Here is a 17,414-nt window from a genome sequence, read left to right on the forward strand (position 1 = left end):
AATGCTCTTGTCTTGAAAAAATGTACAAAAAACAAGCTAAAATTAACAGAGGTATTTCATAAAATATGACATGTTCCATGTACGTATAGACGTGGCTCACTGGATTGGCACATTACACAGAATTAAGCAACAGAAAAGAAAGACATATTCTACCGTCACTAGAATTATTAATTTTTCACGGGAAATTTTAGAAATTGCCTTATTTTGGTAAAATACAGGGGTTGTCCCAGAGACATATGACAATTTTATTATCTTTTGTACCATTTATATAGTTCAAAACCGCCACGCCACATAATAAACATATATTGTACACCAAACAGAAATTTCAAAAATATATCTCGATCAATAAAGAACATTTTTTCTCGAGAGTAAAATTTGTGTTAACATTCCTTTTTAAAAACTCATTATTTGGATATGCCGAATACCGTAAATCTGGAAATTTTTACTGTAGATAAATTTTTAGCAAATTTGCGCGTGCATTGAATTCGCAAAAATATTTTTCTTAAAAATAAATCAACATGCGAAGAATTTTTTTCTGAGAACTCGTGTCTTTTTTTAACTTGGTGAATAGGTGTCGGTAAGCACTGGTCATTTTTAAAAGAAACCTGTTTACACTAGTCTACTATAACTACAAGTTAATTACCCGTGCGTAAATTGATGATTTGACAAGCACTGAGGCGGTATGCCCCTTTTTAATTATTTTAATCAATTAATTTGCCAATAAAGAGATAACTGTCATTTTATCTAACCGTGTATCAACACGGGCGATAACTCAAACTACTAGAAAGTTCCAAATGTAAACGCGGCGTGTAAATTTTAGGTGAGAAAAACCAAACGTTGAGAAAATTAGTTATATTTTTTCTTCATTTGGATTATACTTTAGGTTAAAAGGCATACACAACCTCTAAAATATTTGTTATACTTGAGTTAGAAATTATTTTCAGTGCAAATTAATCCTTTTGTATTTTTATCAAAATTGTTTCAGAGCGATTTTGCAATATCTTGCCACGTTGTGAGTATATTGGCGGTATTCTAACTGGGCATATTATTTGAAACATAACCTGATATGAAAATCTTCAGTGATTTTAATTTTTAGCACCAGTGACAATTCGCAAAAATTTGAAGCGTAAAAATTAATCAACAGCTTTTTGACCCAAATTCGCAAAAATAAATCGACGTAAAAATTTCCAGATTTACGGTACTAATACATGTATCTATCATGCTAAAAATGCCAAAACTACATGTACATGGTTTTGACATTTCAACCCTATAACATATTTTCAAAATGAATAAAATATTACAGTGTATTTCCCAACAATGAGCAAAAATTAAATGATTTTGGTCAAGTACTTTATACGATTTTCAAAAAGTTGACATTTTTTCTGGGACAACCCTCACAGGATTATAGAAAGCACCTTGACACCTAGTGGTAATAACAAACTGCACCATGTCTCCATGAAGTTCATGCTTCTTTATGCTGAGTTCATTCAGTCCATTACTTGTTACTATGTGGAGAGCTATTTACAACTAGTAATCACAGTTAGTCTTTTTAGCTAAAATCTTGGTCCTTTGTCTCACAGTCTGTTTGATTTCAGGGATTTTGATCTGTATCACTTAGACTAATTAATGGAGACTGGTCTTCTCTAGAGCCTGAAAAATAAAAGTTTAAAGGGTAACAAGAATACATTGTAAATTTAAATCACAACACCTATTGATTTTTTTACCTATCTTAAAATGTGCTATACAGATTTTATGATAATAATGTACACATATTTAGGTTTTCCACAGCTGATAACATGTAATTCTTTACCAAATTGCTATTTTAGACATTCACTGTGTAATTTTGGGATACCTTTATCTAGGCGGAAAGCTTCTAATGTCAGTGAGTTTTGTCGCCTGACTTTTGATTTGCCGACTTGAATTGTGCCGTGAGGATTTTCTGGCATAAAAACAGCTACTAACAGAGCCAAAATGACTAGAATAGCACCAAATGCAAACGGAGGACCGGGTACCACACTCTGCAACAAAATAAAAGTAATTACTGTAAATACTGCCAGACAATTTCCAAAAGGCTTAATTCTTATCAGTTACTGTAAAATCAAATATTTTCATTGGGCCAAATTTTCATGGTTTGAGGAAACACTCTTGGTTCTTGGGGATTTGATTTCGAGGATTATGAGTTGTTGAGTATTTACTTATGTAACATTTCACATTTCAGGGTGGACATGAATTTGTGGGTCTTTTCATACCTCGAAAAAAACGAAAATTACCCCCCCCCCCCCCCTCCTGAAAATTAGTGATTTTACAGTATAACAGCTAGAAAACTTAAAGCCGCTTCATCCGAAACAAGCACATATTATCTTAAACAATAAAAGTATGTCATTACGTAGATAATATATAAAAATTAATTATAAGATTGATTAATAGTTTATTACAACAATCTTTACATGGAAAACATAAACCAAAAACCTTGTTGACAAATAGCAGTTCCTGACGGTAACTTAAGATTTGTTTTGAAGTCACCTTTGTAAAAATACTTTTATCAGTTATATCTAATTATGAAGAGAATTCAAACCCGAGCATTTTTTTTTTTTCATTTGTAATATCCCAAGTCATGATATATCTTTTAAAAATTAAGAAATTAACTGAATATAGTCCATAGTAATTTTTTTTATTAATATGCATATTTACAGAATAAAGGAAAATCAGATATTTTTAAAGATTTATTGAGGGCTAGTACATTGCCCGTGTACACTTTGTTGCGGAAAAAAATGCTCGGGTTTGTTCTTCATGAGTTATACATGTAAGCGATAAATTTAATTTTTCGAAGGTGATTTCACGCAATGTAAACAAAGGATTATTTTTTATGTGACCTAACAAAAATTATTTTTTTAACTTTTTAATTTTGATATCTTTAAAAAGGAAAAGACTTTTGGGATATAATTTGACAAAAGTTGAAATAATTTATGGACAATTATTTTTCAAGAAGAAAAACGAATATATATTTTTTAGCAATTAGAATCGGACCAAGCGGCTTTAAGGTTTACCGACCCTCTGATAAGAAAGATAACTCTCACTAGGATGAATTACCATAATTTTTTTCATAATAAATTTCGAAATTTAAATGCAAGTTTTAAAAAGAATTTAAAAAGGAATATTAAAATTGTGTGCAATTTAACTATAAATAAAATTTCTCAATGAAAACCATTACCCTTAAAGCATAATTTGAGTTAACAGTGGAATGATGACTCATAAAATTATGATAAAAAGGTTAAAATGTAAAATAATTCTTTCCTACAATGATGGCCTGATTTTGCCAAATAGAAGGGAATTCTCAGCTGCACTACTGAATGAATTTTTCAATGTGTAATAAAGAATATGTTTTAGCAAATCTTATGCTGTTGACTGGATTTTTAAGTACATGTATGTGTTGTACACAATATTTACCTGAATTGCTGACTGGATTTTGTGGTATGTGTTGTTTTCTGGAGATATCACCTGTATATCAGGATCTGTGGTTTCATTTAAATCCACATGGAAGAGATAAAAAATGAAACCAAACAGAGCTGGTCCCAGTCCATTACACAAGCCCCGAATTCCAGTGATGATGCCCTGCGCAACTCCTGTAGGAAAAAAAAGGCGTTATATACCTGAGAACTTTGTTTCATTGGGTCCCAGAGAAAACAAGAACTGATTAATAGACTGAAATTCTGCACTAACAAGAAATTTATATTTAGCTCTACTGGTGTTATAATAATCTTAAATGTTAGCAAAAAGACAGCCGAAACATACGTGTAATTTGATTGTTGTTTTAAAATCAAAATCAAGATAAGTTATGGAATATATCTTTATTTTTCAATATGAACAACAAATTACATCAAAAGATTAAATTTTATTTGTGTGCATTAAAAAGAAATACTCATATTTATCACTATATTTTTCTATCTTTGGCTTTACCTTGCTGGTCAGCACTGGCATGAGATGATGTGAATGCGCTTATGGCGGGATACGTTACACTTGACATGGCAGCAATACAACCAGCCATCCATATCACCCTAAATAATAACACATTTTCTTTCATAACATAATAAGAAATCATTTTTTAAAAATAAATATGCCTTGTTGTCCCTAAAACTTTTCAGCTTTTTAACAGAATTGAAAGTTGCTTGCATTAAGAGGTATGCATAATGAAATTTAATGTAGATTTCACAAATTCAAAATGTAGGCATGTGATTTTTTGGTGAAAACATAATGAATTCAAAGATTTAAGCAGTAACGAGAGTGCTGGGTTTTGTTCTCATTATTTTTAACACTGTGCTATTTTAATAATTGTGTGCATACATACCATGTTTGAGATCCAAATCCAAAACAGGCAAGCTGTACAATTTCAAATACAAGACCAAACATAATGGCTCCTTTATGTCCTACATATTTCATCAACAATGCTAAAATAAGTGTCTGAAAGTTAGGAAAAAATGCATTAATCTTAGTTTACATGCATCGCTTCTGCAATGAGAACGGTAATAAAATATATCAGATAAAACTGAAAATAGTCAAATTCATGAAGTAAAAAACATGTAAACCTTACTTGAGCAACAACAGACAAGACTCCAACCATAGCTATATATGAAGCAACTTCTTGAGCTGAGAACATCATAACCTAGGAAAAAACAACATACTAATATTCTCTTTTTTTCTCATCCTTTTTCTTTTTAATAAATATGAATTCTCGCTGTATATGCCAACTCACTTTTTAACATCTTTCCAATGAAACATGTAAAATATGACTGAATATGTATTTAAGCTACTTACTAATCTCAGGTAAACAAAGAAACATGAATATTCCCCTGCTTCGGGAAGATAGGACAGAAACACAGCTACACAGAGCAATAATATTAACTTGTCATGACCTATTTTCTTTAATGCCTGAAATAAGACCAAAAAAAAAAAAATATCATAAATACATGTAACTAGTAAATACATTGTATGCAACATGCATATTTTGGAGCACCTATGTCTATGTAATTGTACAAAATGGTCAACTCTATATGAATTGGACCTAACTTCTGCAAACAATGGTAACAGTCACATTGTCATATTACCATCAGAGCAGGGATATTTTGTTAGATCTACACAAAATACTTTATTAACTATACATACAGGTATTCTCTGTATCAGTTTTCTCTTATTGTGTTTTTTCCTTGCAATTAACGAGGCTGGGGTGTGGCAGCCATTTTCAGACTATTTTTATCTCCTTTAAAAGGAGAGCTCCATATGAAGATATAGAAAATGATCAAATTTTAAAACTAAAATGTATGAATTTTTTCTTTGTGAGATGAAAGTAGACAGCTTAAGTTACCGTATCTAAAAAAATAAGTTAAATCTGGTGGTTAATTTGTGATTAATTTGTTGACCCCCCAGCCTCCTTAAGGGAAATTTTTTACAAATTTTCAGAAACCCACTTTGGGTATTACTGATATTAATTTTCTGAGAATGAACCTGAATAAACTTAATCCTAATATTTCTATGCACATTTTATATATTGTCATTGCATCTGAAAATGAACTTACACCTAATGGGTCTGCATTCTCCCAGGAAATCTGAGATCCCCAGTTCGCTGGGCGTAGTTTATCAGGCAGCGATTCCGGGACTGCCACTAATATAAATAGAATATCTAAAACCGCTACAGCTGTGGCCAGCCATATCACAAAATTGTCACTATACACTTTTCCTAGATAAGCACCTAAAGCTGGACTAGTCACTAAACTGGCTGCAAATGTAGCTGACACCTGAAATATAGGAACAATACAGGTAAAGGTATATAAATACTGCAAAAATTAAGGTACACCTAAAATATACAAAGAATACAGGTAAAATTAATGAATATATACTGCAAAAATTATGTTACATATATTTTTTCCTCACTAAAAGTGCCATTTTTAAACAACAAAGTTCAAAGGAATTCAATTGCATCATATTTTCCCTTAAAATACAGCTACCCAGGTAATAGAAATACATTAAAAGTTTTAAACTTTTAAAAATACATTTAAATTTTCCATTTATATCATTTTGCATTCAAGCTGTGGGCAGTGTTTGGTTCAGAAAGCATAAAGAACTATTTCTGGATAGGATGACTTACCAAACCGTAGGCCTGGCCCCGATCCTCTTCCGTGGTTATGTCAGCAACATACGCAAATACAACACTAAATGTCACCGCAAATATACCAGATATAGAAAGCATGGCAAAATACCACCTGTAATAGCAAAGAATGCCCAATTACTGTAAAGTTTTGTAGACTAGATTTAACATACCTATTTTATTCAGAGAATTATACAGCAAATATAATTTTAAACTTGTAAAATAAAATCACATACTCAAAATAATTTGGATGATAAATATAATAATCTTCTAACATTCTTTAATTCATCATTCATAATTCTTTAAAAATCTTTAAATTGTACACTTTTCTCAGTCTTAAAAATAGCTTATGAATGCACTACAAATGATCTAAGAAAACCTACATGGGACTGATTTTCATCAGAGGTATTGGTGCACATGTAAAGGAGACAGTAATAAGAAGAAATGGCTTCCTCCCGAGTGTGTCAGATAACGCCCCCACCAATGGAGCACTGAGGAAGGACAGCAAACCCTACACACAAAGGAAACACAATGAACTACTTAAATTGACAAGGAAATAAATGCATCTTTCTTTATGTGATGACAAAGTTGTCTTTGATTCTTGAAATTTTGAACAATTTTACATAATTTAAACAGGTCTATTTATTAAAACTTTGAATTAAATCTTACCTTAACTCCTTGTATCAACCCATTCATAAGGAAAGTGTGGTTAGCAAAAGTGTTATTTAATACCTGAAGGAAAGAATAGAGGACAATTAAACTTCGATCTCTGTAAAATAATTTTATCATATTCATTAATTATTTCCTTAAATGATACAAACTAGATACAAACTGACCATCTGTTCATGCATATACATGTACAATGTTCATGTATCACTTCAAGATCTTTTAAATATTATATCAAACAAAAATTCAGATTGTGCATCATAATAACTGCCACATATTACCAGTAAGACTACAAAGATAAAATGTGATCTAGCTCTCAAAAATGTAATGTGTAAATCTCATATAATTTGCACTAGTAAACTCAGATAGTGTGTCTCTTTTCTATGAGATATCTCTACAAGCTGTGTAAAAATGAATAAATAAATGCAATGACTTGCAACAGCTTGAGAATGTCTTTATAATAGAAAAGCATTAAAATGCTGTTGTTTACCCATGATTATAAAGTAAATAAAGTGAATAAACTTTATGTCATAAATTTATAATAAATGTAATCCAATTGCAGCCTCATATAAATAATAATATTGATCTGATTCAATTATCATAATAAAACCATGGACTTTACCACTTCACTCATTGTGCAATTTAACCAAATAAGTCAACTTACTTCAATAATAGGAGAAGTTAGCAATCCCCAGGCAAAGAACTCTAAAAAGATTACAACTAGAGCATGGTACACACTGGCCTGCCCAGCCACTGGGTCCTGTAAAAATGAAAGTACAGAGTGTATACAATTCAGACTGCTACTCAACACTGTCAATCAAATTCAGTGCACTTTGCTGTTTTGTTTAAAGCAACAATTCATGCATTTTAATGAAGACAAAAACGAAAGGAGAACAGAGAGAAAAAAACATTATGCTTATTTTAAATGTTTCTGTAAAAAATTGCGGGGTTGATAGATCAGCAATACAGTCAAATAAAATGGAAAAAAAGGATAAGACAGCCTTGATTGTACATGTATACTGTAGATTGGCAAATATAATCAAGATGGTTTTAAGTTTGCTATGTTCGTGATTCATCATTTTCCACGAAATTAAATACATCGTGAATGTTATTATTTAATAGTTTAAATAAATGTTTAAATGCTTATACAAAATTTTGAATAAATTTCTAGAAGCATGAAATTAAAACTGTCGCAATTGGTACTTTTTGAGATATCGTGAAATTATAACATCATTGAATTTAAACGACTTACAGTATATAAACAAAGACTAAGTGGTTGCATAGGTACAGTGAGTAATTGAACATGTTGAGTGAAACCACACATTTTTTAGGGATTTATTTTTTGGGGGTGGGGGTGAAGAGACAATTGAAATGTTCTCCATGAAATGTAAAATTTCAAATTTAATACTTTAATCCAAATTAGCATTTTTTCATCCAGGAAATATTTTTCCTCATGAAAATCCTAGTCAATGAAAATATGTGATCTTAACAGTATTTAAAAGCACCTTTCCATGACCTTGTGTTTTAAATATTTATAAATACTTTGCAAGGACAGCTGGGTCAGGGACTAGGTCAAAGTTCAAGCTCAAGTTCAAGAACCCTTAATTTTTTCTAGGGATTCACATCAGTGTCATACACTGTCACACTTTTCATAAATTATGAAAGTGCAAACATCAGAGCACATTAACCTAAAGACAATGCAACCATTTCACACAAAAGTCAACAATTTTCTGTCCATCTGTTGTCATGCAGGATTATTTGCATACTGAATTGACGGTTTTAACACATGGGCATAATTATGTTGTCATAACTGTACTTTAAGTTTATTAGGGTATTAAATTTCAAAAATTCTATATATCTGTCCTCTTTACTGAAAATCTTAGGCAATCTGTAGCATATACGGTACACAATTATTTTAGCTTAATAACATTCAAAACTTTTACATAACCATGATCACCATTCGGTAGGTACAAGCAACAGCCTTACAGGACCATTAAAATAAGGGAAACAAGGGTTTGTGTTTTTTCGTGGGGGGGGGGGGGGGGGTGAACATTAATATACAATGTTAATCTCATTACATTAAAGGTTTTTAATTTGTTTCATTTTTAGCTTTATTAATGGAAAATGACACTTTTTATTTAGGAAAAGGGTTTTTGTATTTCAATAAAGAAATACAAATAGACTTACTCATGTAACTGTTAATGTAATTGATAATTCATTTAATTTTCCACGCTCCCATTCCATCAATAAATAAACTATTAGGATTACTCAATACTGCAATCGCATCATCTCGGGTCTTTCCGTCAGAGGTCAGAAAAACAACCTCGAATGTATTAACATCAAAGGGGTTGGATTTCATTTGTCATACCGGCGTACGCCAAATGCGCCGCTTGACCTTTCGTAACCCGGGCTTGTTACTTCATTTGACCGGGAACGGTTCGCCGACGTACGCCGAATGAGCCGGTCTGAAATGACCGGCGAGGAAATCGCCGGTCTTAGAAATATGGCGGGAAGAGAAAACAACTGTGAAAATGCAGTTACTTTTTACCAAATCGACATGTTCTTTATTTGTTTGCATATTTTGAGCAAATCTCCATTCATATATTTAAAATATATTTTTATTTTCTAAATAATAAAATTTTTCATGAGTTCCTTGTTTTTTTAAAAATTGAATTTCAAATTATTCTACTAAGACATAATGAAACAAGAGGCCCATGGGCCACATCGCTCACCTGAGAAGCTTTGACCATTCTGTTCTTTACCAGATTTCCCCCCTGTAATACATATTGTGACCCCACCCTACCCCACTGATCATAATTTAGACAATTTGAAATCTACACTACCCCAGGATGCTTCCACATAAGTTTCAGCTTTTCTGGCCCAGTGGTTCTATAGAAGAAGATTTTTTAAAGATTTTTCCTATATATTTCTATGTAAAACTTTGATTCCTTATTGTGGCCCCGTCCTACCCTGGGGGGTAATGATTTGAACTATTTAGAATCTACGCTACCCCTTGTTGTTTCCAAATAAGTTTCAGCTTTTCTGGCCCAGTGGTTCTTGAGAAGAAGACTTTTAAAGATTTTTCCTGTATATATCTATGTAAAACTTTAATTCCCTATTTTGGCCCCTCCCTACCCCTGGGGGGTCATGATTTGAACAATTTAGAATCTACACTACCCCAGGATGCTTCCACACAAGTTTCAGCTTTTCTAGACCAGTGGTTCTTGAAAAGGAGATTTTTCCTATGTATTTCTATGTAAAACTTTGATTCCCCATTGTGGCCCCGCCCTACCCCCGGGGATCATGAATTGAACAATTTAGAATCTACACTACCCCAGGATAATTCCACATAAGTTTCAGCTTTTCTGGCCCAATGGTTCTTGAGAAGGAGATTTTTCTAAAGATTTTTCCTATATATTTCTATGTAAAACTTTGATTCCCCATTGTGTGCCCGCCCAACCCCGGGGTCATGATTTGAACAACCAGAAGTTTCTGTCGAGACTGTAGCTCTACTGGTTTGTACTTATAACAAAAGATGAGAAAGGAAGCCATTGCCATCAGACCACAACTGTAGAAGGAGTAGCGTTTAAAAGGAATTTCACAGACATTTCTATTCTTAGTAACAATGGCAACACTGTTCATCGAAATCAAAAACCAATGCACTATTCTATGATACTTATTCTCTATAAATTCAAGTATCTAACGCTGTAATCCACTTGAAACTTAAAAGATCTCAAATTTATTTCATGATCTCACTACTATTGAAATCAGACCAAAATTGTAGGAGGAGTAGTGTTTTAAGGGAATTTCAAAGAAAATTATATTTTTAGTAACCATAGCAACACCGTTCGTCGAAATCAAAAATCGATGCGCTATTTTATGTATCTTAGTGTAGTCTACTTGTGTGCCAAGATATATTGAAATCAGATCAAAATTGTAGGAGGAGTAGCGTTTTAAAGGAATTTCACAGAAAATTCTATTTTTAGTTACCATGGCAACACCGTTCATTGAAATCAAAAACCGATGCACCATTTTATGTATCTAAGTGTAGTCTTCTTGTGTGCCAAGTTATATTGAAATCAGATCAAAATTGTAGGAGGAGTAGCGTTTTAAAGGAATTTCACAGAAAATTCTATTTTTAGTTACCATGGCAACACCGTTCATTGAAATCAAAAACCGATGCACCATTTTACGTATCTAAGTGTAGTCTTCTTGTGTGCCAAGTTATATTGAAATCAGATCAAAATTGTAGGAGGAGTAGCGTTTTAAAGGAATTTCACAGAAAATACTATTTTTAGTAACCATGGCAACCCGTTCATCGAAATCAAAAACCGATGCACTATCTTATGAATCTTTGTGTAGTTTACTTGTTTGCCAAGTTATATTGAAATCAGATCAAAACTGTAGGAGGAGTAGCGTTTTAAAGGAATTTCAAAGAAAATTCTATTTTTAGTAACAATGGCAACACCGTTCATCGAAATCAAAAACCGATGCACTATTTCATGTATCTTAGTGTAGTCTACTTGTGTGCGAAGTTATATTGAAATCAGATCAAAATTGTAGGAGGAGTAGCATTTCAAAGGAATTTCACAGAAAATTCTATTTTTAGTAAGCATGGCAACACCGTTCATCGAAATCAAAAACCGATGCACTATTTTATGTACCTTTGTGTAGTCTACTTGTGTGCCAAGTTATATTAAAATCAGACCAAAAATGTAGGAGGAGTAGCGTTTTGAAAAATTGTTTACAGACAGACGGACAGACAGACAGACGGACGGACGACGGACACCTTACTATCGCATAAGCTCTTCTGGTCTCTGACCAGTAGAGCTAATAAAAAATCTACACTACCCCAGGATACTTCCACATGAGTTTCAGCTTTTCTGGCCCAGTGGTTCTCGAGAAGAAGATTTTTAAAGATTTTTCCTATATATTTCTATGTAAAACTTTGATTCCCCATTGTGTGCCCGCCCAACCCCCGGGGATCATGATTTGAACAATTTAGAATCTACACTACCCCAGGATGCTTCCACATAAGTTTCAGCTTTTCTGGCCCAGTGGTTCTTGAGAAGAAGATTTTTTAACGACCACACCCTATTCTCATATTTTCTTGATTATCTCCCCTTGTGAGGGGACTTGGCCCTTCATTTTAACAATTTAAATTCCCCTTCACCCAAGAATGCTTGGTACCAAGTTTGGTCAATATGGGCTCAGTGGTTCTTGAGAAGAAGTCAAAAACGTGAAAAGTTTACAGACGGATGGACAGACAAATGGACGGACATAATTTGATCAGAAAAGCTCACTTGAGCCTTCGGCTCAGGTGAGCTAAAAAGTGATAAAACTTAATAAATTGATTATCATTTAGTGTAATTATTCATTTTTAAAAACTGTTTTCGCCGGTTTACTTCATTTGCATCTTAGCCGTTGTACGGCGGTCATATGACCGCCGCAATTCGGCGTACGCCGATCAGTGACAAATGCAATTGGCCCAGGATGTTAAAAATTTATATATTTCCTGTTTATTCAAAGAAGTCCCTTCTATAGTATATTTTAGGTAATATCATTACATCATTTGAATAAAGTTAAACTCCATATTCCACAGATAAAAAGTCTCCATGCATTTATTTCATAGATCGTGAAAAGGGAGGGTTGTAATGGCGTCTTCCATATGTCACCGGGTTCACAGGTGCATGAGGGTCAGTCAATATATCGGGTCTCAATAGCTCAGTAGTTAGAGCACTGGCACGGTACGCCAGAGGCCCTGGGTTCGAGTCCCGGTTGAGACATGACCTTTCACCATCTGTGACACATATACATTCGAGGTTGTTTTTCCGCTAGTCGGAAATGCCCGAGAAGTTGTTATTGCAGACAATAAAGCACATTAAGCTGTTGAGGAAATTCGGCATCATGTCATCTCCGTGTTTTCTTATGAAACAAGCTACAGACAAGTCGGATCACTAATTATAATATCATATCAAATATTTCATATATATCGATGGAATTAACAGTATATAAATGTAAAATTCTCAGGATGATGGATCCTTTTCCTTCGCGTATGTCTTGTGACGACATACTTCGCGACACCTTCAAAATATTTTTCACTTTCAATTCCTAAACTCGACATACGGATCAGCTTACCATTCCGTTTTCCTTGATGTGGCCTTTCCGAGGTCCCCATATTATTTTACCAACTACACGTTTTTTCCTACCCATATCAAAAATTCATTCATATAGTAATCGGGTTCATTTTATCAACACTATTTTCACTATCGTCCCATTTTCTCGGCCGACCTTGAACTTGGAAATCCCAGGTCCGCAGTGAATAGTTAGCATAATTTTGGCGCGGAATTCAAACTTCATTTTTTCTAAGAATTTCTTTCTCCTACTTTGTCTTAAAATTTTTTTTCTTTAAGGTGAAATAAGTTGTTCATTTTAGATAGAATGTATTTTTGGATACTCTTTTGAGCAGCCTTAACATAAGTCCGGTCCTCATTCAAGAAGTTGAAGTTGTATCCCTTTATAATCATTAGCCTATATTTATAAGAAAAAATATACATATTTAGATCTATAGCTATCCTTTATGCTCTCAAATATTTGGGTATCCCCCCCCCCCCCAATAAATTCACAAAGAATTTCATGATTTCTCAAAAAGTACCAGTCGCGATGGTTTAATTTCACGCTGCAAGAAATTAATCTTATATTTTGAATAAGCATTTAAACGTTTTCTAAAACTTATAATAGTATTCATGACGAGTTTAATTTCATGGAAAAATTATAAATCGCAAACATAGTGAAATTAAAACCATCGTGATATATATTTGCCAATCTACAGTGTATAACCTAGCTATAGTTGATAACACTAAAAAATATTCTCACCAAAAGAATTAATGCACATAATAAATTATTGAATCAGGGAGTAATAATTCAGTAAAATAGTATTCTTTGATATTTAAGCAACTTCTTGTCTCCATAAAATGAATTGATGATATCTTCAAATACAATTCATCTTCAGGATATTAAATTCACAGATGTTTTTCATACAAATTTAAGAGGTATATAAATCCACGGATTATATATTATTTTCACACTGATGATTTTATAAATAAAGATTTTTCTGTTTATACCCAATCATGTCAAAGAGCACGATAGACGTGACCTGTCTACAGGGGGATCTTACTCCTTTATGGTATCTGATCCTAATTCTGTCTTCAGTGGTCCAATTTGGCTCTGCTCACAATTTGTATATTTTCAAAGGAGTCAAGGACTTTTCAGCATGACCACTATTTTTTTGTTATCTTCACATTTCACTCTATGAAGCTTAAATGTCATAAAGAGAATAGAGTAAAAGAAAGCTAAAAGTTATTCATAATGTCAAATAAAGTCCATCTAGAAGAAAAAGAGGCCCAGTGGCCACATCACTCACCTGAGCTTAGATTATAAGTTAAAATGTACATAAATGCTCCCAACTACCTCTAGGGGATGATTTGAACAAATATGAATCTACACCAACTGCATGAGGATGCTTTATTTATATTTCTTTGACTAATCACATTTCTAGATTTTTTCATGCACATTTATAATTTTCCATGCAAATGTTCTTTATTGTGGCCAATTGCTACCCATGAGAGAAATGGAAAACTAATTGTGACCCCACCTAAGCCCTGGGGGTCATGATTTGTAAATCATTAAATTAACACTGTAATGAAGGTTCCATATAATTTTAAGATTCTTGACCCAGTGGTTCTTGAGAAGGAAATCTTTATAAAGCTAGATGCCACCAACTTTCCAGTACAAGTAATTCTAAATTACCTCCCTTTAAAAGAAGCACAAACTTACATTTGAGAAAAAAACTTTTCTTTGTCGAAGATACTTTGTGTCACGTTTGTTTGATTTTGGCCTAATGGTCCCGGACAAGAAGTCAAACGTTAAAAATTTACAGACAGGACAATATATGAATAGAAAAGCTCAGGTAAGCTAAAAAGCAATACATTTTTTTCAAAAAAATATTTTTACTATTTTTAAGATAAAGGCACAACATTCCAAAAGGAGCTAATCATTAGTTTAACAGATCTATGCTTTAGCTATATTAAGCTCTTTATATTTCCTGGTGTATCAGCTTAATAATCAAAGCACTATTATAAATTCTTGTTTAAAGTTGAGTACAAACATAAAATTACATTACCAACAAGGAAGGAAACAATACCTGTAATTTTTTATTTGTGAAAACTTGTTAAGCATAGAAATAACCATATACATGTATAAGCATCAACTTTAATGTAACAATCTGTAGAAACTATCATTCTGTCTATTGCATTTGGTTTTCTCCAGTCCTATATAATGGTAGACTCTGCACTGAACTGAGTGTCACAGCTTGCCTTCACTGGTAGGGAGAACAAAATCTCTCAGGAAACTTTCCAAATCATCTGTTTCCAGATCCAAGTCTAAGAATTTTTTGACAATTATTTGACTCCTGAAAAGAAAAGAAATCTCACATATTATGTCCTCTAGTAGAACATGCAGTGAGGATCTGATGGTCAATCATTTTTTTGCCACAAGACTAAAAATTCCAGTTTACATAAAACATTTAAAATCTTGACAGTTTATTAGACAATTTTCCTAATGCAATTTTGATCCCCCGTCAAGCAATAAACATTCTCAAAAGATCCAAGTTTGGCCGTGGGTACAGTGTAATATCTATATCATTTAAATTCTGCAAATATATGAATATGCACAGTTCTGCGTGCATCAAGTATCAGTAGTTTAGTGACTTCTTAAACAATCTCTCATTAGCTGACAAATATACAGATACATCTTGTTTTGGTTTCATTCAGAATTAACAAAATACATGTATGTACATTGTATTTTATGCATAATCTTTGAAATAAGTTTACTTAACATAGAAGTCCTGAAACAATGCACATCTTTACAAAGAACAGATATTTCATAATTCTTAAATCTTTATTTTAATTAATTCAGATTTAAAATGCAATGCACTTATGTACATACAGTAAAACTCGGTAATAACGAAGTCACTGGGGCCTGTGAATTACTTTGCTATATCCGTAATTCGTTATAACCATATAAGAAAGTCATTAAATTTATATAGCTGGGGATCCAAGATGACTTCGCTATATCCGTAAATTCGCAATATCCTTGTTTGTACTAAACGAGTTTTGCTGTATATATGAAATTCAAACTTTCCTGAAGCCTATGTTTTATAATAAAGCTTCTAAAAATGGGGCCCCCTAAGAACCAGTTCTTTCTAAGTAGCCAAATGTTTAAGTCCCCAAAGAAATCTTCAATTCTTTTACATGAAAACATCTCATTAAATAAGACAAAACCTAACCTTTTGAAATGAGTTTCTGTATCAACCATGTCAATAGCGTACACTGGTCTATTTTGTCTCAACAGTTCAGAAACCTAAAATTACATTAATTTCATAATCACCATCATTTTACAGTGAAAAAATACATTAATGATCAATCTTTGAACTTGTAACTTTATTAAAATGATTACCTTCACCCCTCTCTGAACAATTTCTTCTGGAAGTCCTGCCTGCAGAGCAACATGACTAGCGTAGCTGGACCTAGCATGTCCCTCCACCAGCTGATATAAGAAAAGTAGTTCCCCCTCCTCTGTTAAGCTGTCCATGGTCTACAAAAAATAGTCTCTTATAGAGCAGAATGATTATGTCAAGTAGCAGAAATAGTAGTTTTTCATAAATATGGATTTCATTTTTCACTAATTATTAAGCATCTATTTTTAGTATGTTAAAGATGCTGATACTTACCATGAACTTAACCATTGGTGACTCAGGTAGTAACTGTTGATGAATGATACTGTGAAAATGTGTGGAGACAAAAACATGAGGACAGGATTTTCCGTTTTCTATCCAGTATGTCAGGCAAGCACAGAGAAGGGCCATTCCATCCACCTTTTGAAAAGTTAAAAATATAGTTACCAAAATTGTGACACTTAATTTGAACACTGCCCTTTCTTTTAATTTATGTAAAGTTGGAGATTATTTTACAAACCAGTTCTGTCCCTTTGCCAAACTCATCTACCACTACTAGTGACCGCTGTGTGGCATCCCTCAGTGCCTCTGACATCTGAAAAGCAAACTTACTACCTGATTTATACAGTAAAATTGCATTTACTATATCAGAGGATAAAATCCTTTATTTCCTATCTAGCTTGTAACACGAGCTTTGATTGGTTACAAAGTCGGGTGTAAATATCCGTGCACCCGACTTGAGCCGGGTGTAAATAAAACGTGACGTCACAATGCATAGTTTTTCTATAATACAAAGCAAATCGATATGTTGAGACACACTCTAAAGCATTGTTATGGGTACAAAGGAAATAAATTCGTTATCCAGGTTCAATCAAGGGTGTACGGGGATTTACCCCGGGTTGTATTCCATACACCCTGAGGCCGAAGGCTAAACTATGCATTGTGACGTCACGTTTTATTTACACCCGGCTCAAGTCGGGTGCACGGATATTTACACCCGACTTTGTAACCTGGATAACTAATATTGTCTTGATTGGTTTTTCTTAACTAAAATATATCTTAAAAACAGATATCTTTCAGCTTAAAATATTTTAC

The 17,414-nt window shown here is 33.1% G+C and overlaps 2 protein-coding genes across 11 annotated transcripts in view; both read right to left on the bottom strand.

Moving 5' to 3' along the window:
• Positions 1 to 1,205: 1,205 nt before the first annotated feature.
• Positions 1,206 to 13,102, bottom strand: LOC134259001 (hippocampus abundant transcript 1 protein-like). The gene is made up of 13 exons (XM_062741586.1): positions 12,944 to 13,102; positions 7,470 to 7,565; positions 6,809 to 6,871; positions 6,523 to 6,650; positions 6,140 to 6,254; positions 5,571 to 5,789; positions 4,813 to 4,926; positions 4,589 to 4,660; positions 4,346 to 4,458; positions 3,958 to 4,055; positions 3,448 to 3,623; positions 1,853 to 2,018; positions 1,206 to 1,650 (listed from the first exon to the last, which is right to left on the bottom strand). The coding sequence occupies exons 1-13, from the start codon at positions 13,016 to 13,018 to the stop codon at positions 1,592 to 1,594; spliced, it is 1,494 nt and encodes a 497-aa protein (XP_062597570.1). The 5' UTR covers positions 13,019 to 13,102; the 3' UTR covers positions 1,206 to 1,591.
• A 1,820-nt stretch (positions 13,103 to 14,922) lies between these two features.
• Positions 14,923 to 17,414, bottom strand: part of LOC134259002 (mutS protein homolog 5-like) — a 30,796-nt gene continuing 28,304 nt past the window's right edge. For all 10 annotated transcript variants that reach the window (XM_062741589.1, XM_062741591.1, XM_062741593.1 and 7 more), the window contains 5 exons: positions 16,840 to 16,914; positions 16,596 to 16,739; positions 16,322 to 16,459; positions 16,152 to 16,225; positions 14,923 to 15,275 (listed from right to left, as the gene is read on the bottom strand). In XM_062741589.1, coding sequence (XP_062597573.1) covers positions 15,170 to 15,275; positions 16,152 to 16,225; positions 16,322 to 16,459; positions 16,596 to 16,739; positions 16,840 to 16,914 — 537 coding nt within the window. In that variant the 3' untranslated portion in view covers positions 14,923 to 15,169. The remainder of the gene's footprint in view (positions 15,276 to 16,151; positions 16,226 to 16,321; positions 16,460 to 16,595; positions 16,740 to 16,839; positions 16,915 to 17,414) is intronic.

The sequence above is a fragment of the Saccostrea cucullata genome, unplaced genomic scaffold (genome assembly GCF_032062105.1).
Source record: "Saccostrea cucullata isolate Sc308-1 unplaced genomic scaffold, CSIRO_AGI_Scuc_v1 ctg2193, whole genome shotgun sequence".
Taxonomy (NCBI): domain Eukaryota; kingdom Metazoa; phylum Mollusca; class Bivalvia; order Ostreida; family Ostreidae; genus Saccostrea; species Saccostrea cuccullata.